The sequence below is a fragment of the Leptodactylus fuscus genome, chromosome 1 (genome assembly GCF_031893055.1).
Source record: "Leptodactylus fuscus isolate aLepFus1 chromosome 1, aLepFus1.hap2, whole genome shotgun sequence".
In the NCBI taxonomy this organism is placed as follows: Eukaryota; Metazoa; Chordata; class Amphibia; order Anura; family Leptodactylidae; genus Leptodactylus; species Leptodactylus fuscus.
The window spans coordinates 38,432,892-38,460,619 of NC_134265.1; the positions used below are offsets into that span (position 1 = coordinate 38,432,892).

Here is a 27,728-nt window from a genome sequence, read left to right on the forward strand (position 1 = left end):
AAGAACATCCACCGAATTCGCCCCTTCCTCACCCAGGAAACTACCAAGATGCTCGTCCAGGCCCTCATCTCCCGCCTAGACTACTGCAACACCCTTCTCCATGGACTCCCAGCAAACACCCTCGCCCCCCTCCAGTCCACCTTAATCTCTGAGACAACTTTTTGTATCCTTCCCCTGAACAACTATGTTGAACAATCTTTGTTTTCAGATCATTTGAGAGTTGTTTTGAGTAGCCCATGATGCCACTCTTCAGAGGAGATTCAAATAGGAGATCAACTTGCAATTGGCCACCTTAAATACCTTTTCTTATGATTGGATACATCTGGCTATGAAGTTCAAAGCTCACTGAGGTTACAAAACCAATTTTGTGCTTCAGTAAGTCAGTAAAAAGTAGTTAGGGGAATTCAAATCAATAAAATGATAAGGGTGCCCATACTTTTGCACCAGTCAAATTTTGGTTTAATGCATATTGCACATTTTCTGTTAGTACAATAAACCTCATTTCAATCCTGAAATATTACTGTGTCCATCAGTTATTAGATATATCAAACTGAAATGGCTGTTATAAACACCAAAATATTTAGAACTAAAAATGATTAAGATTAATAGGGGTGCCCAAACTTTTTCATAGGACTGTATATATTTTTTTTAGTTGGACAACCCCTAGCTCCTTTGTTTTCTTTCAACGAAAGTCTTCACTGCACGTGACTGCCGAGGCCAACCAGGGGCCTCAGCGAAGGACATTACTGGTGACATCCCCGGGTCCCTTACTTAGGCCTAGTTCACATTTGCACATGGGTTTCCGTTCAGGGAGTGTGCTTGGCGAGCCTACAAATGGAAACCTAATCCACATAAAAGAGTCGTTAACTTACCAAACTCATAGACCCCATTTACTATAATGGGGCCTGTGTGGTTTCCGCTTGGTTTCCACGTGAAAAATGCGGCTTGCAGCGCTTTTCTCTCTGCATTTTTCATGCGAAGAGGGGAACGGAATAACCTGAATACAACCAGCACCTGCTGCTAACAGCCACGATTGGTGTCAGCACCAATCACCGCTGTTAAAACTTTAGATGCCGTGATCATGCCATGGCATCTAATGTAGCCAGGCGCCATGAGTATCACCTTCTTTTTCTGATTGCTACCCTCCAGAACATGATCATGGGGCGTCAATCGGGCTTGTGTCCCTGGGCAGTGGGAGGGCATGTTTAGCGAGGATGCAGCAGTGCTCAGTAATAGAAGAAAACTCCCACTGTGCTCCAAGATCTACATTTGAATAAAGAATAAAAGTGTTTTTTTCTACGCACCCCTGGGGCTCTGAAACATAAGAAAGTACCATCTACAGGACTATGGGAACAGTTTAAAGTAGTTTGGGGTAGTGATATACTCACTTTAGGTCAGGGGCCCCATGTGGTATAAACGCTGCAGAAAAAAATGTGTCATTCTAGTGAATTTCCATTAAAATGCGTGCTGTGGACATGCAACGATTTAAAAAACCGTTGCGGTTTTGGAAATTGAAGCATTTCAATTATACCTATGGAAACGCTAGCGGTTTCCCTAAAGGTATAATAGAGGCAGAAAGTCCGCAAAGGAAACCTCTGCAAGTTTTCTGCCAAAAGTGCTGCAAGAAGAACTGTGACGCGTTTCCACCATAGTTTTTCCCAAAGAGCTTTTTTGCTGCGGGACATCACGTGGGGCCTTAGCCTTAGGAAGCCTTCACACGGAGTCACGCTGCGCTCATTCTGAACGTAAAAACACGTTCAGAATGAGCGCGTAAAAAGCAGCTCCCATTGACTTGAATGGGAGCCGGCATACATTGAAAGCAATAGGGAAAAAAGCTTCCCATTGATTTCAATGGAAAGCGCACATATGCCGGCTCCCATTCAGGTCAATGGGAGCTGCTTTTTACGTGCTCATTCTGAACGTGTTTTAACATTCAGAATGAGCGCAGAGTAACTCCGTGTGAAGGCTCCCTTAATGAGCATTTCATCTACACTCAAGTCTGGCTATCACAGAAATCTAAGGAGAGACGAGGAGAGAGGAACAGGAGTGAAGAGAGAAAATGGCATAATCGAGTAGATTACCGTAGGATATATCTCTTGCAAGAACTATATTCATATCTAAACTGTTCACTTCTGCTAGGTTCACACATGTGTTTGGGTTTCCGTTTGGGGGGCCCATTTGGGTTCCCCCCAAACGGAAACCCAATCTGCTTAATAAAGCAGTTACCTGCGGACCCTATAAACCAGGGATAGGCAACCTTTTTTGTTCGGTGTGCGAATTAAAATAAAAAAAAGCAAAGATAGGGACTCGGAGTGCTAGGCAATAATTGTAAGGCTGACGACCCCTATACTAAAGTCATACACCACAAACCATAACACAGAAGTGCTGCCACCAGATGCTTCAGGATACATTCATTTACTGGTCTTTCCTGGAGCTTTTACTTCAATGTAAAACTGAGTTTACATGGTGCATTTTTGCCCCCCCAAAAAGCATATGTTTTTTGTGCAAAAACACACTGCTATACAAAATAATGTCCCATAGTTGCCCCTGCACAAGGTATTATGTCTCATGGCGCTCCCTGCACATGTTGTAATGTCCCATAGTGGCCCCTGCACATGGTATTATATCCCATAGCCATAGCAGCCCCTGCAAGCGATATTATTTCTTATAGCAACCCCTGCACATGGAATTATGTCCCTTAGTGGCCCCTGCACACAGTATTTTGTCCCATAGCGGTCCCTGCACATAGTACTATGTCCCATAGGGGCCACTGCACAAAGTATTTTGTTCCATAGTGGCCACTGCACACAGTATAATATTCCAACTTTTATAATATTCCAATTTCCACCACTCACTAACTATTATTATACTCTGGGGTTTCTTCAGACCCCAGAGTATAATAAGTGGAGGGGGGCGGCTCTGTTCTCTTTGGCGCTCACGCCTGAAGTCAGTGACCACTGATTGGGTTGCAGGGGTCACGTCCGGCATCATTATGCATAATGACACCAGATGTGACCCCCTGAGGCCCTATCAGTGGTCTCTTACCTCAGGCAGAAGTGCAGAAGAGAACAGAGCCGCTGTTAAGCACAGAGAAGGTGAGTAATATTATGTTTTATGTTTCATCACCTGGGGCTCCGCTTATTATACTCTGGGGTCTGAAGAGACCAACAGTATAATAATAGCAGTTTTGTTTCGAATGTTTTTTGGTCTGATTCAAATAGCTGGGCGAAGACTCGGGCTGCCTCTGCCAGTGAAATGAGCCTCCATGTCACTCTTAGCACGTGTGCTGGTGGTTGTCGACCCCTCATATAGACTACGGTAGAAAATACAGTGCTTTACATGCAGTCCTTTTCTCTCCACATTTTTTTTTTAGACTGCAAGTTTTATTGAAAAAATTTAGTTTTACATAATACAAAACAACAAGATGGAAAATCAAATATACAGGGTGGGCCATTTATATGGGTAGACCTCAATAAAATGGGAATGGTTGGTGATATCAACTTCTTGTTTGTGGCACATTAGCCTATGGGAGGGGGAAAACTTTTCAAGATGGGTGGTGACCACGGCGGCCATTTTGAAGTTGGCCATTTTGGATCCAATTTTAGTTTTTTCAATGGGAAGAGGGTCATATGACACATCAAACTTGTTGAGAATTTCACAAGAAAACAATGGTGTGCTTGGTTTTAACGATATTATCATTAGTGATGCTGGGTTCACATCTGCGCCCAATCTATGTTTTCAGGTTACCTTCTTCTGCAGACAGAAGACGGAAACCTGACAGACCGTGTCTGGCCGTGAGCGCCGGTGAGCGTTTTGTGCTCTATGTGGCAAAACCGTTTTTTTCTAACTGGACACAAAGTCCTGCATGTGGGTCATTCCGTGTCAAGTGAACCAATGATTTTTCCCTCTATATTTTTAATTCTTTTGAGATTTTGTTATTTGGTAATAGTGTGTCAGAGAATGCAAAATGTGAAGAAAAAAAAATTCTAGAATTTTTTTTTGATTTTTAATTGATTTTCAAAGTTCAGAAAAAGTGCAAATTTCTATGTTGCCTGCCTTTACATTTCTCCTCATAACTTAGGCTAGAAAAAAGATAGAGAAACAAAATAAACGCCATTCTACTCAGAACTATACAGGCTTTCACCAAATATGTCACAAGAGTATCTTTGTTAATATTTTACCGATGTGAACGCAAACGCAAAAATTTAAAACGCATTTCCGAAAAAAACGTTTTATTTAAAAATTTCAAAAAAATGCACATGGGCCTGCTATGCCCTTAGCCACATCTGTACCAAAATTCAAGTTGGGATCGCGATGGGATAATATTTTAAAATATAACTATTAGTGTCATTCCGAAAATCTTGAATTCAGATGTGTTCAGCCTGTGGACAGTGAAGTCCATGAAGTGGTAGAAGGCGGCACAAGATTGGCAATGGATGACATAACTGGTTATGTGACCTGTGAATATGATCGGCGCTGATGGCTGGCTACTGTACTCTCCAAAGATTGTGAAAATGAAGACATAAAATTAACTTTTTTGCATCCTTCTGGTCCAGCACCATCCTTTGTGTATCCAAGAAAACCAGACATTTTACAAGTCAACAAAAATCAGATATTAACTCAGGTGGAGCCTAACACCATGACAGGCCGTACATACTCTGTGACACAAAAGGAAATGGCCATTGCTAGTAAGCGCTTATGGACAAGATTACATTTCACTCACTAGAAAGGACAAATTGATGATAAAAGGCCGGTAGTTTAAAAATGTCTTATTAATTGTTTGATTGGTTCATATTTTATAGAATGAGGATTTATCTACTGGACTATTTTTCTTAATAAATTACATGTTTAGTGATATAATAAAAAACAATTGTTACATGTAGAAATAGGTGTTATAAATATTGGTTCTTGTACTCTTGTTAACATATAATTAGGTTGAGACTATTTAGAAAATCGCACTTGAGGATATGAGCAGCTTTTTTCTTTCGGTTTGTTCAATGCATTCAGGTTGAAAATGCTGAACAAGCTGTGTTCTGATGATAAGGGAGCGTTCACACTACCGTCGGTGTCCGACAGGTAGTGTCCGCTCCTAGTGTCCGCTCAAAATCTGTCACGGACATTAGGAGCGGACACTAGCTGTGTCTGTGACACCTGTCATTTATTTCAATGGGCATCGGGTGCGTTCTTTTGCACTCCGTGCCCGTCCTTTCCTGTCCGCAAGTGAAGATGTCCGACTTCACAAGCGGACAGAAAAACCCTGCATGCAATGTTTTTTTATTGTTGCATATAAATGTTGAATTCAGCAAGTTGTAATTTGAAAAGAAAAAAGGAAGAAGCTCACACAAACATAAAATCAGATGATTCAAGGCTTAAAAAAAAAATTAAAAAAAATGTATCCCAATTTGGTCCCAAGTTGAAAACCTGTACAAATATAATCAAGAACACAAGTAACACAAATGCATTTTTTCCACAATTTTAAAACATATGTTTTTTTCACAATTGCGCATCAAAATTTTGAATTTGATTTCTCCAAAACAAAATATAAAGAAACATTGTCTTGTGACATATCAAATGAAAGCCGGTACCGCTCTGAGAAAAATGATGCCTCTCCCACCTATTTATCTTAATTCTAGCCCAAGATATGTTAAAAAATGTAAAGCCATACCAGGCCAAAATTCACACTTTTTCAAAACTTTAGAAGTCTATAAAAAATTAACTGATGAAGAAAAAAATTCAAAACTTTTTATTTGTAATTAACTTAAGTTGTACTTCATAAAAAATAAAAATAAAAAAAATCTAAAGACGTCAGGTAAAAAAAATATTCCTATTTGGATCACTATGGAATGACCCATGTCCGGCTTTGTGTCCGGTTAAAAAAAAAAAGGTTTGGCCGTGGAAAGCACAAAACACTCACTAGCGCTCACGGCCGGACACTTTTTAAACTCATTCAAATGAATGGGTTTGAAAAATGACTGCAGGTTTTTGTCTCCTGTCCAGTTTCGGGCAGGAAACGGAAGCCTGCAAAACGGACACAGGGGCGCAGATGTGAACGAGCCCTTATTTACAAATATCTGATAACTTATAAAATGTGTTCAAATTGCTGCCCATTGTGTTGGATTGTCAATACAACCCTCTTCTCCCACTCTTGACAGATTGATAGCAATACCGCAGAAGAAATGTTAGCAGAGGCTTCCAGTATCCGTTGTTTCAGGTGCTGCATATCTCGTATCTTCACAGACATAGACAGATGACTGAAGGGTCTGAGGGTCCTGTTCCAATTTTTGTTTAACCCATTCTGCATATTCAGTGCGCCGATCTGGGTCATCCTCGTTGAGATGCTGCAGCAGTTTGTAAGGTTGTCATTTGTGAGTAGCTAATATCCACCGAAGGGATGTTCGACTGATGCCACTCTCCAGTGACATGCAGCGAGTGCTACGATGTGGGCTCTTGCTGAATGAAGCTAGGACAGCCACTGATGGTGATGAGATGATGTTAGATTCAGCCTGAACTGCTGAGGACAGCAAATGCAATACTGCCCCACTGTCCTAAGGGGGACCCCACTAACATAGGGCCTGGTGCAAGTGCACCGTTGGCCCTGTGGTTAAAGTGGCCCTGGCCCTGAGTGTCAGATAGCTGAGTATAGAGCTTTGCTATCTCCGGCTCTCTAATAGAGAAGGAATGGGGTGTCAGGGCGCATACTGTCACTTCATAAGTACGGGAGAACTGGATCCCCATTCTCGGGATCAATAAGGACCCATTGGACAAATCACCAGTGATCATCACGTTATCTACTATTTTACTGATTCACATATATGATGTATGAAAAATCGGTTAATGGAAAAATCTGCTCTTGAGTCCCACTGAAATAAATCAGACAGTTAGGAGGTGTTTTATGAGGTGGATTCTGCCTCAAAATACACTTTTTTTTTTTTTATGGTAGAGTTGGAAGGGACCTCAAGGGCCACCGGGTCCAACCCCCTGCGAGTGCAGGTTTTCCTAAATCATCCCAGCTATATGTTTATCCAGATTCCGCTTGAAGATTTCCATTGATGGAGCGCTCACCACCTCCCATGGCAGCCTATTCCACTCTCTCACTACCCTCACTGTCAGAAAGTTTTTCCTAATGTCTAATCTGTTTCTCTTTCCCTTTAGTTTCATCCCATTGCTTCTTGTACTTCCTTGTGCTAATGAGAATAGGGTAGATCCCTCTGCACTGTGACTACCTTTCAGATATTTGTAGACTGCTATTAAATCTCCCCTCAGCCTTCTCTTCTGCAAACTAAACAATCCCAGTTCTTTTAGCCGCTCCTCATAGGACATGGTTTGCAGACCTTCCACCATTTTGGTTGCTCTTCTCTGGACTTGTTTAAAAACATTTGTGTACATGCAAAATTATCTCAATTCTGTTTACCCATATGAGAAAGTAAATGATTAACCTATAATGTGTATCTATTTTGCATTATAACCAGCTTCTAGAAACTTCTTGGTTTACTAGTTGGTCAAACAAATGGAAATAACCTTGTCACTTTCATAGATATTTCATTGTTTGGTTCTGTTGTCTGCAAACCTCCAAACCTAAAGATTTATTGTGCAAACAATGGGGTCCTCAATAAGGGTAACTGAATATTCAGACACTTCTCTTTGTAATCCAAAATGACTAGTGATTAACACCTTCATACCTGCATGGAATTCTCTGTTTGTTCATTTTCATGAAAATGGATATAGAACAAAGGAAGTTGGGGCCTTTTGTCTTTGAGACTTGATATCAACACAACTTTGTGTCTGTGTGTTTGTTCATGTCTCCGCAGGCCAGTAAAAGCTATTTTATTGTGGGGGGGAAAATGCAAATGCACTGCGATTTGGATGTGGTGGAAATGACACGGCAAAAAAATGCGGCATTTTACATTACCTGGAAAGTGGATTCTAGCTAATCCAATGCACACATTGCAGAAAAAAATTGCAACAGAAATGCTGTGATTTAAAAAACACTGGCGTTTTTGTAAATCACAGCATGTCAATTATACTTACAGAAAAGATGGCTGTTTCCCTATAGGTATAATTGAAGCAGAAAGTCCGCAGATGAGTGGGCGCCACCTTGCGAAAAGCCAAGATTTGGCTCTGTTTGAAATGGCTTAGCAAAAATCACAACATGTCAATTATACCTATAGAAATAGTGACAATAATTGTATTGGTTTAACAGCCCTTTCCCGACATTCACTGTACTAGTACAGCGCAAGTCGGGTGTTTAACTATGGAGGCCGCCCGGGAGTCGGGTGGCCGCCATAGCCACCGGGTGTCTACTGTTTTACACAGTAGACACCCAGCGCTAATGCCTTCGATCGGTCCCCGGACCGATCGGTGGCATTAACCTCTTCGGCGCCCCGGTGAAAGGCGCCTCCGGTGCCATTCTCCCGGCTGCGCATGGGCGCCGCCATTTTGCCGGCTCCAGGGCCGACGTCACATTTCCATGACAGCCAGGAGCCTTGTAAAGGCTCCACGGCCGGTCTGCAGTCTCTTTCTTTTGCAGGCTGCATAGACCAGCCAACCAAAGAAATTATGATTTTTTGCAATGCATTAGCATTGTATTAGTGCTCAGACCCCCTGGGGTTCAAGAACCCTAGGGGGACTAATAAATGCAAAAAAATTTTTTTAAAAAAAGTTAAAAAAATATAAATTTTTTAAAAAAGTATTAAAATTTCAAATCACTCCCCTTTCCTTCGGACACATATAAAAGTAGTTAAATACTGTGAAACACATACATGTCAGGTATCCCTGTGTCCGAAATAGCCCACTCTAGAAATATATAAAAATATTTTTCCTGCACGGTCAAGCAAACCAATAGAGGGCGCTCCCTTTAACATCATGCCGACCTTCTCAGAGGCCTTTGTTTGTAATGATCTTGACTGAGGCTCTGTCTTCCTAATTACATCATGGAAGCTAGACTTGCACATTCTTTTGGTCTGCATGCCTGAGGCACTGGCTTCCTAATTACATCATGGAAGTCAGATTTGCATATTCTTCCCAGGATATAAAGTGTTAGAGTTAAGATGCCATCTTGTATCATTTGACTGCATTTTCTCTGCCCTCCATCTTGTCTTTCTTAAGACTTTTGCTGAATGAACGGCCTTGAGACAATCTTCAAAGTTTAAGATAGTATTTTCTGGGCTCTTTGCCATGTTTCTGGGAGTGTGGTCACAGTGTCCTTTTTTTTTTTTCTTTATGTAGATTGTGAGCCCCACATAGAGCTCACAATGTACATTTTTCCCTATCAGTATGTCTTTGGAGTATGGGATGGAGGTCCATGCAGGCACGGGGAGAGCATACAAGCTCCTTGCGGATGGTTTTTTGCCTGTGGTGGGATTTGAGCACCAGGACCCAGCGCTGCAGGGCTGCAGTGCTAACCGCTGAGCCACCGTGTGCCCCCCCCCCCCCCCCCACAGTGTCCTTAAATGCTGCTTGTTACCATGAAGGCCGCACCTGGTGCATTTCCGCGTTTTTATGTTTAATATAAGTTTAGTTTATGTATATTAATCTTGTAATGTCTGGTCTCTGCGACAGAGAACTGTGGATGTATGGCGATAACAGTTAGATCTCAATAGGGTAACATGGAGGCTCAGTGGTTAGCACTGTAGCCTTGCAGCACTGGAGTCCTGGGTTTGAATCCCGCGAGGAGCAACATCTGCAAGGAGTTTGTATGTTCTCCCTGTGTTTGTGTGGATTTCCTCCCATTCTACAAAGACATACTAATAGGAAAAAAATGTACATTGTGATCCCAATATGGGGCTCGCAATCTACATAAAAAAAAGTTAGATCTCATTAAAAATCTCTTATGAGTGACCTATATGCGTAATGTCTTGGGATCCCTTCCTAAAGCTAAGTTCACATGTAAATACGTGTGTGCATGTTCCACCGCGACGCCGGTGCAGTGTGCGGCTTTCCGCTCCGGATTAGGCCCAAATGAATGAGCCTAGTCTGGAGGGGGCGGAATCCGCCTGAAGAAAGGACAGCTTGTTTGTTTTTTCCGCTAGCGAAAACCGGACGCTACCGGTGTACGTAGACCACCATTGTGAGGGGGCAGACGTAGATTCCGCGCCAAAATCCGCCACCTCTTGCCCCGTATGAGCCCTTACGGCCACTGATAGGCCTCAGCAGTCACAAGAGGTGAGGACCTCCGCCAGAAGACGCACCGGGGTGCTGTGATGGGGCGGCTTTGGGGGGCACCACAGAATTGGGGACAGGTGTTCTTTTTTTCACCTTTCCCAGCCTCCTTGTGGAAAACTGTCTATCCTGGACAACCCCTTTAAGTTCTCCCCAAAATTGATCACTTCAACACCATAAGTTCATTGTATCCCCAGTCTTATTACACCACAGTAAATAATTGATGCTGTTTCCCCCAGTTTCCATATTACCTAAAGGTTATGACGTCAAATCTCCTCCAGTAATTACCTCATGACTCGGGATATGTTAGAAACGCGTCAAAATCACCTCAGAGCAGCCCCTCCCCTCACATACGGACACGCCCACCGCCTCAACCCCGCCTCCGGCCTAAGAAACCTCAGCGTTGCTAGGAGACGTGGGCGTGGTTAAGAAGGTGGCGTATGCCCGACGTAAATACGCTGCGCTGCGGGGTGAGAGGTCAGTGTGGTGCTGGACGTACTCTGTGCTGCTCTCGTCCTCTTCCCGGTATATGAGATATCCGGACCGCCGGGTTCTGTCCATGCGGGCGCGGCGCCACTGCGGGCGAGAGCATGACCCGGCGAGCAGTTAGCAGGAAGAGGAAGGCGGCGGCAGGAGCAGGTCCTGGTGAGCAGGTAAGTGATAGGCCGGTGGCTGGAGCAGGCCTGTGGAGGGACGAGGGTTGTGGGTCCGGGACCAGAGAGGAGCGCGGGAGGTCGGACCGGGGTTGTTGATCATGGACCGGCCATGTCTTGGTCACAGATCAGACCTGACCGCAATATGGGAGCGATCTGCTGTTTCCATGTTGTCCTTAGTGATGTGAAGTCACGTGACTGCAGCTCCTCCAGCTGGTCCTATGGCTGGGGATGGGGCCGCTAACCTGAGGGATCTGGTCCTGGTCTCAGGTTATTGGGGGGCCTGGACATTGAGGGGTATCGTCTGGGATTGGTAGACCACATAGTCCAGCAGATTGCACAGGTCAGGGGTAGCAACCTCCAGCTGCTGTGGAACTACAACTCTCAGCATACAGGCTTGCTCTGCTTTTCTTGCAACTCCCATACAAGTGAATGGAGCATGCTGGGGGTTGTAGTACCACAGCAGCTGAAGGTTGCAGATCTCATCTTGGGTATAAGATCACATATGAGGGCTTGTGACTAAGGACCTGGAGGGGAGATCTCTGTGGAGACGAGTTCCCTGGAAAGTGTCTCTTATGGATGTTCATGTTGAGAAGGAAAAGGGGGCAGTGGATGATATAATAAATAATTTTTTGGTTTGAGGGGTGTAATGTAGATTGAACCCAATATAAAACTGCCCAGCCCATGATCAGTTCCATCCATGTATCTTATACGACTTGCCGTGGGTGCCCTGTGCCGTGAGCCCGATGCCGTGGGTGCCCTGTGCCGTGAGCCCGATGCCGTGGGTGCCCTGTGCCGTGAGCCCGATGCCGTGGGTGCCCTGTGCCGTGAGCCCGATGCCGTGGGTGCCCTGTGCCGTGAGCCCGATGCCGTGGGTGCCCTGTGCCGTGAGCCCGATGCCGTGGGTGCCCTGTGCCGTGAGCCCGATGCCGTGGGTGCCCTGTGCCGTGAGCCCGATGCCGTGGGTGCCCTGTGCCGTGAGCCCGATGCCGTGGGTGCCCTGTGCCGTGAGCCCGATGCCGTGGGTGCCCTGTGCCGTGAGCCCGATGCCGTGGGTGCCCTGTGCCGTGAGCCCGATGCCGTGGGTGCACTGTGGAACCAGAAATTAATAACAAGTGCAGTTGATGCCGTTGTGTGAGGACTTTTATTTTGTGGCATGTGTTGATGTTTTCATTGCTATCATTTTGGATGAACTGAAGGTAGCAATTCTAGCATTGTTTTTATTTTTTTACCCCTAAATCCACATACACAGGATCCAATTTCCATATAGGTAGGACCTGCATCTCTGGGGCATTTATGGTATGACCTGTGGATGTGGCAGCCATAAACTCTCTAAACTTTAAAGGGATCCTATCGTTCAATCACATTTTTTTTTTTTTTTTCATTAACACGTCGGACTAGCCTTAAGAAAGGCTATTCTTCCCCTACCTTTAGTTGTCTTTTTCACGCCGCCGTTCACTTGAAATTCCGTTTTTTGTCGCAGCACTGGGGGCGATCCCCAGCACTCAAACAGCACTGGGGGCGGCCCCAATGTTGCCAGAGAACTCTCCAGCACCGCCTCAACCTTCTTCTGGAACGAGGTCTTCACTGCATCTTTTTCCAGCGGTGGCTTGTAACTTCTAGGCTTAGGGCAAAGCCGACTGCGCGTGCCCGCGGCCACAAGAAAAATGGCCGCTTACACAGTATTGTAAGCGGCCATGTGCAGTCGGCTTGCCCAAGGCCTAGAAGTCTGACACCTGCGCCGGGAGAAGACGTGTGAAGAGGACGTTGCTGAAGAAGATGGAGGCGGCGCTGGAGAGAGTTCTCTTGCAGCATTAGGGACGCCCCCAGTGCTCTTTGAGTGCTGTGGACCGCCCCCAGTGCTGCAAGAGAACTCGTTTACATACCCACAAAAAATGGAATTTCAAGCGAATGGCGCTGCGTAGTAGACAACAAAAGGTAGAAGAAGAATAGCCTTTCTTAAGGCTATTCTGACATGTTAATGAGAAAAAAAGTGATTGAATGATAGGATCCCTTTAAATGGTTATTGTGTAGTTTGTTTGTTACAGACTCTGTGACATTGATATGCGATGCTTCACTACCAGGTTTTTGCTTGTATAATAACGCTTCAGTATTGCAGTTTCAAGTTCTGTAGTTGTTATAGTTCTGTAGAGTCTCTGCATACAGGCCAAGCATTACCTTTGTAATGTTGATGATCCCCTAGGATGCATGTAAACAGCCTTTTTAATTAATATGCAGATGAGGTCCAGGGATCAAAGTGGGTGTTGTTTCCATCCGTGAGCCCAGCAGTTTTTTTGATAGGCACCCCCATCCTGGCTTCTAGTCTGCCCTGATGTGACTGAGCACCGCGCCAAGATCCTGCACAATCTCCTGCACAATATAAAATAATCATTTTATTGGAGTTGGGACTTTTTTTTTTCCAACTCCACCCAAAATGTCTACAACTCTGACTCCACGGCCCTGGTAAGATAGCAGACCTGCTGGGTGTCCTTTAGAAGTACTATTATTAGAGATGAGCGAGTACTATTCGAAACGGCCGTTTCGAATCGCACGCACCCATAGGAATGAATGGCCGCTTCCATTCATTCCTATGGGTGCGTGCTATTCGAAACGGGAGTTTTGGATAGTACTCGCTCATCTCTAACTATTATGTTAAATTATATGGACATTGTAGTTCTTGGTACTTCATGGGTTGTTAAGGGGACCTGAAAGACTTGTCTAGGGTGAGATATTGCAAAAATACATGTACAGGTGTCATTGATGCCTGTAAAAGCATTTTTACGTATTGAAAAAAGTCTCATGCATACTAATATGCAATATAAAAAAAAAATTGAGTCTTCAGTAGTTACCTTAATTAATGGCTGACTAAAATGATGACAGATTGCAAGCTTTCGAGGCTCTAGGCCTCTTCCTCAGGCATAGTTGATATACTAAGGCTGAGTTCACACAAGAGTTTTTTTTGGTCTGGGATCAGCCTCAAAATCAGCCTCCAAAAAAAAAAAGCCTTCTAATAGAGTTCTATTGGGAGGCTTTTTTTGGAGGCTGCTTTTGAGGCGGATTCCTGACCAAAAAACTCCATGCGAACTCAGCCTTATATGTATGAGACTTCCCAGCATTTCAATAGCTAGCAGCTTCACAATAAGTAACCTCTGCCTCCTAGCCTGCTCATATTTGGTGGGCACCCCATCCTTCACACTGAGTTGTGTTGCTTTCAGTTTGACAGGAGACGGTGCTCTATATCACACGTGGACAGGCCTGAAGCCAAAGGTAAATTGGAGAGCCAGGCTGCAGTGCAAACATCTAGTCAAACATTGCTGAATTCAAGTGAGGAGAACAGATTTGTGCATGTGCTGCAGCCGAGCGCCGATACCTTACGTGACATTAAAGAGGACCTTTCATCAGATTGGACACAGGCAGTTCTTTATACTGCTGGAAAGCCGACAGAGTCCACTGAATTCAGCGCAATCGGCTTTCCCGATCTGTGCCCTGGGTAAAGCGCCATCAGTCCCGGTACCGTAGCGCTCTACAGTCAGAAGGGCGTTTCTGACAGTCTGTCAGGTACGTCCTTCTCCACAGCAGCACCTATCGCGCTGTACAGTGTGAGCGGGGAGGAACGCCCCCTCCCTCTGCTCTCAGTGCTCGGCCATAGACGAGTGTTATCAGGAGGGGAGGGGACGTTCCTCCCCACTCACACTGTATAGCGCGAGATTTATTGGAGATCACAGTACACTATGGCTAGCAGTGCATTAGTGAAAGAGTCGCAGGGCGACCTGGCTACCTTTTTTTTTTTTGGGCAACAAGAGTCGCAGTTAACGTCGCCATGTAGCCTTAATATCACTAAAATATCAGCTTTTGTCTGAAGCAGCAACCGCTACAGGTTGGAAACGATATGGGAGATTTATTATTAATTTATACCAGATATCTGGCCTAAAAAGCTGCAAACTTTGTGCCAATAATTGTCGTAACTAGTGTTCTATTAGAGTGATAGCATGACATTTAATATAATTTATGCCAGTGGCGTAAATGATCACTGAAATCTGCACTAGCTAGAAGCCGGCATAGACTACAGCACAGGTATATGGCCCAGCGGAGAAGCCATTGTGTTTATTACCACCAGCACAGGGATGTGAAGACTGGCATTCAACATGCCAGTCTTTACAAATATCCTCTATTGTGTACTTTAGCCTGGTGCATTTTTATAAATAAACTTCCATGCACTGTTAGAGTATGTTCACAAATGGGAGAGAATCTCGAGCTGCGCAATCTGTGGAAAGATTGGTCATCTCGCTTCTTTTTTCTAATACTAGCTAGTGGGGGGAGAAAAAAAAAAGCACGCAGCTCCCATTGAAGTCAATGGGAGCCATTTTTGCAGGCGGATTTTGAGGCAGATTCCACGTCAAAATCCACCTGCAAAAAAAACCCAACTCATACCCTTAGAAGGGAATAGAACATAACCATTGTGACCCTACTTAAATTGCAAGCTCTTAGGCCTCCACATTTTTCGTGCTGAAACCATACAGACCCCATTATAGTTTATGGGGTTCGGATTTCCACTTTTTTTTTTTTTTTTTTGCGGATAGGTTTCCATTCGGTGGGTCCCCAAGTGGACTCCTGAATGCGGATGTGATTCGGGCTTAGCCTACATGTCATTTATTTGCATTACTGCAAACTTTGTGCTCCTTTGTGGCTAAAAATACTCCTCAAAAATAACACTGGGGAACAAAACACCTGAAGTAAAATTGGTGATCATAATATTTTCTCTACTGAATTCAAATATGCCATTCGTTTTTCTCCATCGCGTACAGTTTTTCTGTGATGCACAGTTTAACCATGACAAAAATGCTACATTTGTTATCTTTGTTGATACTCAAGTTACCTAAAACGTATCAATTTTTGATTTCCTTCTGTACTTGGTATCAGGAATGTCTCTTTTTCGTGTCCAGCAGTAATCGGCAAGCGTCCGTCCCTTTCATTTTTCCTGGTATCTCTTTTTCCATGGTTGATATTTCTTGATGAAACCGCTCCCCATGTTCATCACTGACCGCGCCGAGATTGTCGAGAAAGAGAAATCCAGGTAGGAGTCCAAAAAATGAATTTTGAGGGACATGTTACGCCCTAAATTATTGTGGGATTGTAACAGTTCACCTACAGTCTCACAGGCATTTGGAGATTTGTGTTTTCCTAAAAAAAAAAAAAAAAAAAAAAAAAAAAAAAAAAATTCTAAATACATTTTTAAAAGACTTCCATGCGGCTATTTCAACTTGGCTTAGGCCCGGTTCACATCTGCGTTAGGTAATCTGTTTGGGGAGTCTGCATTGGGACCCCTGGAACGGACTACCGAAGACATGTTGGCCATATCTTCCCACTTGCACAAGAAACTACAAAATTCAGTGTAACTAAGCTGCAAACCTGCTAACAAAGAAACTACTTTTAAATCGCAACATATTTCCCAACAGTACTTTTTATAATGAATTTTTTTTTTCCCAAAATTTTTTCATGTTTTCATATGAGTTGCATAAGCTAATAGCACAGAAGGAAAATAACTAAAAGTGAGATTGCACAAAAACTACATGATGGAGAAAATCTGATTGCATATTTGATATCGCCGTGGAAAGTTCCATATAACACACAATAAATAATCCACGTGCCAAAAAGGGTTTACCAGTGTAATTTTTTTCCTAGATGATTGGGAAAAAATATTGCCCGACCTCTGCCCGGTGCTTTACCTGAGATGGTGGTGAAGCAAAGATATTGAACTTCACCTAGATACTGAACCTGGCTGAGGATCAGGCCTTGATCCTACACTTGATATTTGATAGGTGTTTGACTTTGGTCCGTAATAAGTCGTTTTAAAGGTCGTCGATCACAGTGATTCATTTCTCTGTTAATTTTAAGTTGAAGTCTTCAGACATAAAGTATGGCTGAGCTCTTTAAAGGGGTTGTCTGGTCATAATCTTCCGTCTAGTCAGACAACAGGTGTGGCAAGTTGCCCAGTGGGTCCCACTTATTAGAGTAAGGGCTAGTTCACACGGGGCACGGTATGGCGTATTTTGGTCCTGATTGTGACGCGGGAAGTAGTCCAGAGGGTGCTGTCGCGAGGTGGACGCCGGGGCTGGATCAGCTGCAGAATCCGCCTGAAGAAAGGGCTGCTCACTACTTTTTTTTTTCCATGAGCGGGAACATACCGCTCACGGAAAAAGGAAGCTAGCAGTCTACATACTCCTCTATTGTGAGGGGGTGGATTCTGTGTGAACGTGCCCTTAGACCCTGTATAATACATGATAGGTGTTGAGTGATACCCCTGATACCGGTCCTGTTCCCCGTACTCAGTCATTCTGTGTAGGCAGGCTTGCCTGGACATCTTTTAAGACGGGTTGTCTGCTCGCTGAATGTGGGTATTATTGCATAGTGCAGGGGTTTGTTGCCCATTTAATGGTCCCTTTTGTCATCTAGAGTGGTGAGCTGCTCCCGGGCTAAAACACTCAACGCTACCAACCATTATATGACTGCCCTGTTAACCTCACACTTCTCCTGTAGCATCCCTGCAAAGAGAATGTCCAGTCATGCTTCTATCCACTGAAACCCTGAATATGAAGGGGGTTTTGGCATATGAAGAGGGGATTACTTTTAGAAGGGGGCGCTGGCCTCGCTCCTTATGTTATGAGCAGTGTTGATGATGTTGCCTTCTGATAGCATAGCTTCTTAACTAGTTTATCTAACATTGCAGGCCAATTGGGATCATACTACTCAGAAGCGTAGAAGGCTTCCTGTGGAGAAGAAGTCTATGGTGTACTATCTGAAGACAAGAGAGTTGAAGGCACAAGATGACCCCAGTTACCAACGTCTTCTACGTGGCTGTGCTGCCCAAGCAGTGCCCGGTATCTTGAAAGAGAAGGAGTTCCAGCTTGGAACCCTCAATAAAGTGTTTGCATCGCAATGGCTGAACCATCGTCAAGTCGTCTGCGGTACCAAATGTAATACGGTGAGATGACTTCATTTGTTATAATTTATTGGCGTAATTCTGTACAGTGCTGCATACAATGAGTGTATATGTGCCCAGTCTGCACTGTTAACCGCTTATATGCCACTGTTGTTATTGACTATGGCATCTAAGGAGTTTAAGGGGCCTGATACCCATAGGAGGGAGCAGTAAGCTCTGGTCTCTTTCTAGCGGCCTACTGCCAGTTAATGGGAGTAACCGCCCCTCTGCTACGTTTGTAGGTTTTTAGTTTTTCATTCTTTTTTTGTTTTTTCTTTTCCCTTTAGTTATTTGTGGTGGATGTACTAACAGGAAAGATTACAAAGATTCCCATCTTGAAAGATCGTGAACCAGCTTATACGACCCCTCAGAGCTGTGGAATCCATGCCATCGAGATCAATCCTTCCCGGACATTGCTGGCTACAGGAGGAGATAATCCCAACAGCCTGGCCGTGTATCGGCTGCCAACCTTGGATCCCATCTGTGTGGGTGATGTGGGTGTTACTTTTTTACTTTCACTTAATATAAAATGTTTGGACCTGTGTTCGGTGTTTTTATCTAATAGGTCTATAAATGTGCACATTACTTTCTTTATATTATTGTAGTGGTCAAAGCTTCCCTTTTTTTTTCTCTTGTAGAGATTTCCTGTATTAACTTTTTGGTGGGGAAAGTATTAAAAGGGGTCGTCCAAGGCGTAATTGATGACTTGTCCTGTAAATAGGTCATCAAATCAGTGTTGCACTGGTGGGGGTCTGACACCTGAACTAATTCAGAAGTTGTCTACAAGGTATACAGCCTTAGGGTGCATTCACACTGAGTATACGCTGACTGATTCTGAACGTTAAAACACGTTCAGAATCAGCACGTATAAAGCAGATCCCATTCATTTCAATGGGAGCCGGCATGCGAGCGCTCCCCATTGAAATGAATGGGCTGCTTTTTTCTCTATGGGCCCCTTCACACGGCGTAAGCGCTGTGTGTACGTTCCGAGCCGTACACGCGAGCGCTTTTAAACACTTCCCATTCACTTCAATGTGAGCGCACGTAGAGAAAAAGTAGCCCATTCATTTCAATGGGGAGCGCTCGTATGCCGGCTCCCATTGAATGGGATCTGCTTTATACGCGCTGATTCTGAACCTGTTTTAACGTTCAGAATCAGTCAGCGTATACTCAGTGTGAATGCACCCTTAGGCAGTTCCACTCCCATCTAAGTGAATGGGAACAGGGCTGCAATCCCTCCAAAGCTGTATACCCTGCTGTATACCCTGTACAGAGATATACATTATACTTATTTGAGTAGGAGCAAAGTTGCTTCCGCTTGTCTACTTTGTATATATCTTCCAGCGTTCAAAACAGTTGATTGGTGCAGATGTTCAGGCATCGGACCCCTACCTATCACAAGATAGGTCATCCGTATTCATTATGAGTTTGAGATGCCCCTTTAAACAGATGGTTTCTTGCACCACACTACAAACTGCTTTATACATTGAGCTCCATAACAAAACAGTAGACATTGAGCTCTTCCTAGTGGAGATTGCAGGCAGACAGAACGTTACAATGTAAAGCGTCCCTTCAATTTAAAGAAAAATGTTTCCGAAAATTAGTAAGAATAACAGGAACTTTGTAATAAACCTTATTAAATAAAATGTACTTGTTCTCCATTTATAAGGCTAAATTCCCTCTAAAATAGAAGTGTATGGACAGGGAGGCGGAGGCAGCAGGAAAACCGCATACTGCAGATTCTAAGCTCCGCTGCACTAATGGTATGTTCTCGGGGAGATCTTTGCAGGCGGATCTGCCACAAACACCACTCGACTCTCAGATTCATTTCATTGAGAGTCAGGAGCAGATTGTTGCCTTTTTTGTGCCTCCGATTTCATTCGATGAATTGAAGAGTTGAGAAGCGTTAAAATGTGGGAACTCAATTTATAGACCTTTTTATTGAACCACGTGAAAGATTTATTTAGAGGTTTACAGTCATCCAAGTCTATGATTAGCACTGCTGTTCTGTCTGTGACTTCCCACTTTACTACTCTCCTGAAATACTCTGTATTGCTGAATGTAATTCTCTTTTTGTGACCTCCTTCCTCCTGTCATTTTCACAAACACATCCACATATCGTGCCTCAATTGCCATAACTATATTTTATTATTTCTTCTTAGGAGGGTCACAATGACTGGATCTTCTCCATTGCATGGATTAGTGATACCCTGGTTGTGTCAGGTGAGTTATTTGGAGGAAACGCCTTGGACTACGGGTCTGCATGGGACTCTAGGCTGTTACTGTGAGCTATGGTTGCAAAAAGGCTATCACTATATCACATAATAGTTAGATTTATACTATGGAGAAAAAAAAAAAGCTAGCATGCCAAAGTTGAGTGGCAAACAAAAAAACAAGTGTGGTTTATTCACACGAAATGCAATATTTCTGCTCTACATTATCTGTACGGTTTGTACAAGGCTCTAAAGAGTAATTGTACAAATGGTGTATATTTTCACATAACTAAAAAATGTATATAAACAATTGGTAGTGACTATACACTCACCGGCCACTTTATTAGGTACACCTGTCCAACTGCTCGTTAACACTTAATTTCTAATCAGCCAATCACATGGCGGCAACTCAGTGCATTTAGGCATGTAGACATGGTCAAGACAATCTCCTGCAGTTCAAACCGAGCATCAGTTTGGGGAAGAAAGGTGATTTGAGTGCCTTTGAACGTGGCATGGTTGTTGGTGCCAGAAGGGCTGGTCTGAGTATTTCAGAAACTGCTGATCTACTGGGATTTTCACGCACAACCATCTCTAGGGTTTACAGAGAATGGTCCGAAAAAGAAAAAAAACATCCAGTGAGCGGCAGTTCTGTGGGCGGAAATGCGTTGTTGATGCCAGAGGTCAGAGGAGAATGGCCAGACTGGTTCGAGCTGATAGAAAGGCAACAGTGACTCAAATAGCCACCCGTTACAACCCAGGTAGCCAGAAGAGCATCTCTGAACGCACAGTACGTCGAACTTTGAGGCAGATGGGCTTCAGCAGCAGAAGACCACACCGGGTGCCACTCCTTTCAGCTAAGAACAGGAAACTGAGGCTACAATTTGCACAAGCTCATCGAAATTGGACAATTGAAGATTGGAAAAACGTTGCCTGGTCTGATGAGTCTCGATTTCTGCTGCGACATTCGGATGGTAGGGTCAGAATTTGGCGTCAACAACATGAAAGCATGGATCCATCCTGCCTTGTATCAACGGTTCAGGCTGGTGGTGGTGGTGTCATGGTGTGGGGAATATTTTCTTGGCACTCTTTGGGCCCCTTGGTACCAATTGAGCATCGTTGCAACGCCAAAGCCTACCTGAGTATTGTTGCTGACCATGTCCATCCCTTTATGACCACAATGTACCCAACATCTGATGGCTACTTTCAGCAGCATAATGCGCCATGTCATAAAGCTGGAATCATCTCAGACTGGTTTCTTGAACATGACAATGAGTTCACTGTACTCCAATGGCCTCCACAGTCACCAGATCTCAATCCAATAGAGCATCTTTGGGATGTGGTGGAACGGGAGATTCGCATCATGGATGTGCAGCCGACAAATCTGCAGCAACTGTGTGATGCCATCATGTCAATATGGACCAGAATCTCTGAGGAATGCTTCCAGCACCTTGTTGAATCTATGCCACGAAGAATTGAGGCAGTTCTGAAGGCAAAAGGGGGTCCAACCCGTTACTAGCATGGTGTACCTAATAAAGTGGCCGGTGAGTGTATATAATTCAACTAAATAGTTATACTTAATGGATACAATGACAATAGACATATTCTGCATTACTATTCACCCGAACACTCGTGTCCATGACCATAACACTGTGTAGCAATGATCACATGGAAATAACAAATACTCAGTGCACACGTCTAGACAGCACATTAAGCAGTGTCAACCAGCAGCACCACTGAGCATGCTCTGTGTGCGGCCATCTTGGTAGAGCAGAACATTGTTATAAAGCAGCTATGCATATGGAGCACCTAGTAGAGGCAAGTTCACACAATGTTCAGGTCTCTCCTAGGGCTGCATGATTATGGCCTAAATCAAAATATTAATTAATTGAGCATTTTACTTCGATTACGATTAATGACTTTTTGTTTTCTTTCAGGTTCCCGTGATGGCTCAATGGCTTTGTGGGAGATTAATGATGAGGTGATAAATAAATGCAACTTCCAACAAAGCCAGTCCCAAGTACCAATCTATGCTCATATTTACCACAAAGCATTAAAGGACATCCCCAAAGAGAGCAGCAACTCCTCAAACTGCAAGGTCCGCGCTCTGGCATTCAATAGCGGGAAGAAGGTAATGTGTGCCTTGTCTCTTCTTCCGCAGCTGCTGACTGCTTGACTAATTTGCCTATCGACAGCTGTGTTGCAGGTAGATGCTTAAAAGGTGGCGTTCGGGCAAGTGATGCTAGATGACAACTGGGGCACTTTTGCCTGTCTATGGAAATTTGGCAAATTAGGCCTATCACTGGTGCACTTGATTTGCTTTTCTACAAAGATGGTGTTTTTATGTCTCCGTTGCCTGAGCATGCTTGACTACTGATCCATTTACACAGAGGACTTGGGAATCTTAGTGCAATCTGGTGTTGTCTTCTTCCGTGCTCCTGAATAACATCGGGGACTGCTGAAGCCAGTAATTGGGCCTCAGTCACGTGGCTTTGTGATGCAAAGATGCGTGACTACGTCTGTCACTCTTGCGTCTTTACGTCACAATGCCAGATATGGTTGAGGCCCGGTCCCTGAAGTCTTTAGCAGGCCTGAAGAGAACCAGGAACAGCGTCTGAACCCAGGAGAGATGAATGGGGTCTGTAGAGCAGGTGCTTGGAAAAATGCCATCCTGCTAACTCAATTTGTGTCACCATACAGCTTGTCTTTCTTGGTATTGCAATTTCAGTATTGAGGATTGTCTATATACACCCGCACGTGTATGGGATTCTCATCTCTTGGACAACTTTATTATCCAGGAGCACCCATTTAATAAACCCTTACATTATGTGGTTGCCTATGTGTGTCAGGTTGGTTGCTTTATCTTAAATGATCTGAAGTATGTCTTTCTTGCAGGAGCTAGGAGCCGTATCTCTGGATGGCTACTTCCACTTGTGGACAGCAGAATACACTTTAGCCAAGGTATATAAATAAGGTGTTACAGACTTGTCTGAAAATCTTTACTGAGGGCAAAAAGTTCTGCTTATATAACTGAAGACATGTTTATCATTGAGTTTAGTGGAAGCTTTGTAGTTATGTATGCAGTGAGCTCCCCATAGTGATGGTTTAATGCTCTCTTAGAACTCAGTGGCAGTGTAAAGGATTGCAGGGGATTTGGAGCCGTGCATGAAAAAAAATTGGGTCGGCCTTCCATAAAGATGTATTATGCTATTGCAACAAAGACACATGTCCATTAGGTCCTAATTTCTCCATCAATACATCATTAATTACCATATAAGCCGAGTTTTTCAGCACAGTTTTTGTGCTGAAACAGTACTCCTCGGCTTATACTAGAGTCATTACGGTAATTTTCTGCTAAGAGGCCAGGAACGCAGACCACATACACACAACACCACCACCACCGCTCCATCACATGCCGGGTGACGTGGCCACGTAAGCTCAGGCCCGCATCGGCGTGTGTCTGCTTCCTGGCGTGCTAGCAGAAGTACCACAAGTACTTCTGCAGTTTGAAGTGTACAGCATCGCCGCGCTCCTGCAGGCCCCGTCACCCGCCCCGGTGTCTGTAGGTCGGGTATGTAAGTGTAATGGCGCCACTTATGCCTACAATCAGAGATTGCAGGCAAGAGCTTCGGCATCTCCGCTTTAAGGAGAGAGGATTGACAAAATAAAGGGCCAGTTGCTGATTTTATTTCTTATTTTGTGACCTAAATGTCGTCTCTTCTGATTGCTTGCAGCTGCTGTCTACCAAGTTACCCTATTGCAGAGAGAACGTGTGTCTTTCCTATAGTCTGGAGTGGTCCCTCTATGCCGTGGGATCACAGGCACATGTGTCTTTCCTTGATCCTCGGCAGCCGCCAGAGAACACCAGGTCCGTCTACTGCAGAGAGCAAGGTAGCGGTGAGCCAAACTCTCCATTATTTTCCCAAATAAAGTAGAAGACTACAAGGATCTTATCTAATCTTCAGAACTATGCTACCAGTATCTGTTTTGTATTACTACTGATAGAGGCGTTCCTTTTGCATTGCACTGACTGGTTGGAAGAAAATATTAAGCTACTGCTGCAGTGATTAAATACACTAGTAATCCATTCATGGTCCCCTTTAACACTACTGAGTTTTCATGAAAAGTTGAATTTGTGTATGGTCTTGCTAGGCAGTTAATGTTCTGCCAGGAGTAACTATACAATAGCAAAAGGCATTGCTCAGAGAAAAGCCCCTGTGCCCATAATGTAGGAGAATCGGGAACACTGGACTGTAAATACAGGGCAAATACATGAGCAGTCATAAAGTCAAAAATATTTCATCTGTAACCACACAAGCAGCCAGATACAGGGAAAATAGAAGAGTTTTCTTACATTGCAAACTGTGAGGTTTGAAGAATCCTTAGTCTTCTGCACACAGCAACAGTTTGCAAACATGTCTGTTCAGTGCAGACTGTGAGGACTCAACCCCCTCCCCTATCCTTTCACTTTATGAAGAGAGAAAAGGACAGCCCTCTACATGAGTAGGAGCCCCCTTAGTGCTCCGAAACGCGTCAGCCAGACGTCGTTCTCTCCATCTGCCATCATGTACCATTTTTGAAATATAATTATCAAGTTTGTTTTACTCTGGATATTTCGAATTAAAGGCTATGTTTTAAATAAGAAAGTGTTTTGCTGGATACATCGTTGAATTTTTCAGCCCTCTACATTCCCTGAGATAAGCAAGATGGAATGTATGAATGAATCTATGGACAGAGTTCCTTAGTGACAGAAGTGAAGTGTATATTAGCTAGGGAGACATCTAGTGGCAGGAACTCTTAGAGAGGTTTTTCAACCGAAAAGCAGCCACATTTTTCATGAAAGTGCATTACATTTTGCTTCAGAGTCACAAGCTCTATGAAATGAGACTAAGTAGTCTGAAAAGTTAGTGACCGTCTAATAATTTTAGACTATATTTTGTGACCAGCCAAATAAGGCAATGTCTTAGTGGACCAAAGTTTAATCTTTGCAGAAAGGTAAATGACTTAAGATTTAATCAGGATACATCACAAATGAAACTAAAGTAAAGCATTTTCCATCCAGTCACATCTCTAGTAAAGTTGCTTAAGCAAAGGGTGGTGTGACGTGCACCAATTTTATCATCTGACATGAGCTGCGCTGTCAAATATTAGACAAAATTAATAAATTTGCTGCACTGTATGTTGATGTGAAGACTGACTTTGTGTATCCTTACACAGGTATCCGCTCTGTGAGCTTCTATGAGCATATTGTTACTGTGGGGACTGGTCAAGGTTCCCTCTTGTTTTATGACGTCCGGGCGCACAAGTTTTTGGATGATTCCAATGGTTATTTAAATGGCTCAAAGTCCAAAGGAGATGTCCTCAAACTGACAACCGGGAAAGGCTGGCTGGTGAGTGCAAAGCAACGGCTGTAAAGAGATTAAAATATTTTATTAGCGAAAAATACTTTTATCAACCTCTTTCTGTTTTCCCCTTCTCTGCTAAACGGATACTCACTTAGAAATCAGAGGTATCATATTACAGCTTACAATAGAAGCCTATGGAGAGAGCAGCCCAGAGAGAGGAGAGATGTTTTCTCTAACGATCTTAGTGCTTACAGTCTTGTACTAATCCATTGCCAATGGATACAGCCATGAATACAGAAACTTTCTATTGTCTGTGACTTGTCAGATATCCAGGCTTGATTTCTTTATTGTGGAAAGGTTATCGGGCTGGGACGCTACATACGAGAAGGTAACCTGACCAACATAGAGTTTCTAACCAATTCTGACCTCCTTGATGGTATCCATTAGTAACCAATGAAGACAAAATACTGAGCTCTAAGATGGTTACGCTAGGTTCACACTAGCACCCGGAGTACGTTCTGAGCTTTCCGTCATCTGCATGCAGAAGACTGAAAGCTGTCAGACCGGGTCTGGCCGTGTGCGCCGGTTTATGCTCTCCGCCTTGAAACCGTTTTTTTTTTTTTTAAGTACTGCATGTCCGACTCTGTCTCCTATTTAAAAAAAAGACTGTTTCGCGACGGAGAGCATAAAGTCCTGCAGGTTTCCGTCTCATGCTCAGTTTTGTGCAGGAAACGGAAACCTGCATGAACGGAGACCAGGCGCAGATGTGAACGAGCCCTGAGAGAAAATCTTTAAAACTCTGCAATTTATTTTATTTTTTTTTTTAAAATACTTGCAAAAAATGTTGCACTTTTAATTATCTGCAGAATAAAATATAGTTATGTTCATGAGAAAAGCTTTTTAAGGTCTCTAATTTCTCATTAAATAAATTCAGTAAATATTGTGAAATGTTAGCTACCCTGAACAGTCTGCAATTCACAACTCAACCACTGGGTGGTCCAATACTTAGTGTAGACATCTCATGACAGAGTATTGCAAATTCAAAAAAATAAATAAAAATTGTCCAGCTATGTTGATCCAAGAGGAACGCTGAAGAACGACCTATCTGGATATGCATACCACCAATGCGTAATGTATAGGTTGACCTGTTGTGATACAGTAACACGCCGCCATATGCTAACCAGGCAATTTTGGCTTTGTCTCCTCAGAACCACAATGACATGTGGAGGAATTACTTCTCAGATATCGACTACTGCCCTAATGCTGTTTACACCCACTGTTACGACTCGTCCGGAACAAAACTCTTCGTGGCAGGTGGTCCTTTGCCAACGGGTCTCCACGGCAACTATGCTGGCCTGTGGAGCTAGGGAAGAGACCCTTGAAGCGAAATTTGTCGTTAACCCTTTCGCCCCTAATGTGCAATGCATCAAATGCCCTCTGAAAACCTCTAAATTATGTCCATTTTTTTTTTTTTTGCCCATTTCTGTTTTTTATTTGGTGAAGTTCAGTGTATCAGTCCTCCTGTCAAGAATAATCTGAGCTTTTATGCAGCTAATTTTTTTTTTTTTTTTTTTGGCTTTTTAAAGCTACAATTACACTTTTGCGGCATCACAAAATCTGCTCCCCCCTACCCCCCCTTTTTTTTTCTCGAGAAAGCAATCAAGGTTAGAAGTGATCGCCATTCTGTATTCTGTCTGAGAACCTGACTCTTAAAGGGTCTATCCTGCAAGTAGGGGGATAAATGTCAGTGTTGGGGGTCCAACTACTAAGACCCCCTGCAGCCCCATAGAATTGAATGGAGCACTGGTCATGCAAGCCCACTGGCACTTCATTTACAGCCACTGATCTGACACTTATTGGATGTATGCCTGTAATGGCACAGTCCCTTCACATTTTAACTTTTTTTTTTTTTTTTTTTTTTTTTTTTTTTTTTTTTTTTTATAAATATGTTCATTTTGTTTAATCTCTGCCTTCCCTGAAATCATGGATATTATTGTGAATATTCCAATAGACTCTTACAGGGCCACTTGGCGCGCTCCTGGGTTCTGTGGGACTGCCGCTGCAATTGGCTCTGGACAGATACAGTACATGTAATATTTTGGTGGACTTTCCCAGGTTTTCTGTGAAAATCTGGGGAGATATTATAGTGTATGTGTGTGTGTGTGTGTGTGTGTGTGCGCGTGCGTGCGGGGTACTTTTTGTGTCAAGTACAAAGCATTTAAATTACTTGGAGTGAATACTACATCATTAACATAAATTGATACAACAAAAGGCTTTATTCATTAGGTCCTGAGTGCAGGACTGGTTTTATCATTCCTTTTTTAAGTGTAAAAGATTCTAACAGAACTGTATATTAAGAGAATCGGACAATAAATTGTAACAG

General features: G+C 43.5%; 1 protein-coding gene across 1 annotated transcript; it reads left to right on the plus strand.

The window, feature by feature from the left end:
* The first annotated feature begins 10,634 nt into the window (after window positions 1-10,634).
* On the plus strand, window positions 10,635-27,707 carry DCAF12 (DDB1 and CUL4 associated factor 12). The gene is made up of 9 exons (XM_075269656.1): window positions 10,635-10,811; window positions 17,539-17,793; window positions 18,078-18,284; window positions 19,953-20,013; window positions 21,938-22,131; window positions 22,896-22,961; window positions 23,735-23,897; window positions 25,218-25,390; window positions 26,554-27,707. Exons 1-9 carry the CDS (start codon window positions 10,749-10,751, stop codon window positions 26,710-26,712), a joined length of 1,341 nt encoding a protein of 446 aa, XP_075125757.1. The 5' UTR covers window positions 10,635-10,748; the 3' UTR covers window positions 26,713-27,707.
* Window positions 27,708-27,728: the final 21 nt, after the last annotated feature.

What these genes read in the sequence shown, in the direction of transcription:
- DCAF12 (XM_075269656.1), top strand. Translation starts at nt 10,749, where the DNA reads ATGACCCGGCGAGCAGTTAGCAGGAAGAGGAAGGCGGCGGCAGGAGCA. An exon ending in GCGGTACCAAATGTAATACG is followed by an intron (nt 17,794 to 18,077) that starts GTGAGATGACTT and finishes TTTTCCCTTTAG; the next exon opens with TTATTTGTGGTGGATGTACT. An exon ending in CAACCGGGAAAGGCTGGCTG is followed by an intron (nt 25,391 to 26,553) that starts GTGAGTGCAAAG and finishes TTGTCTCCTCAG; the next exon opens with AACCACAATGACATGTGGAG.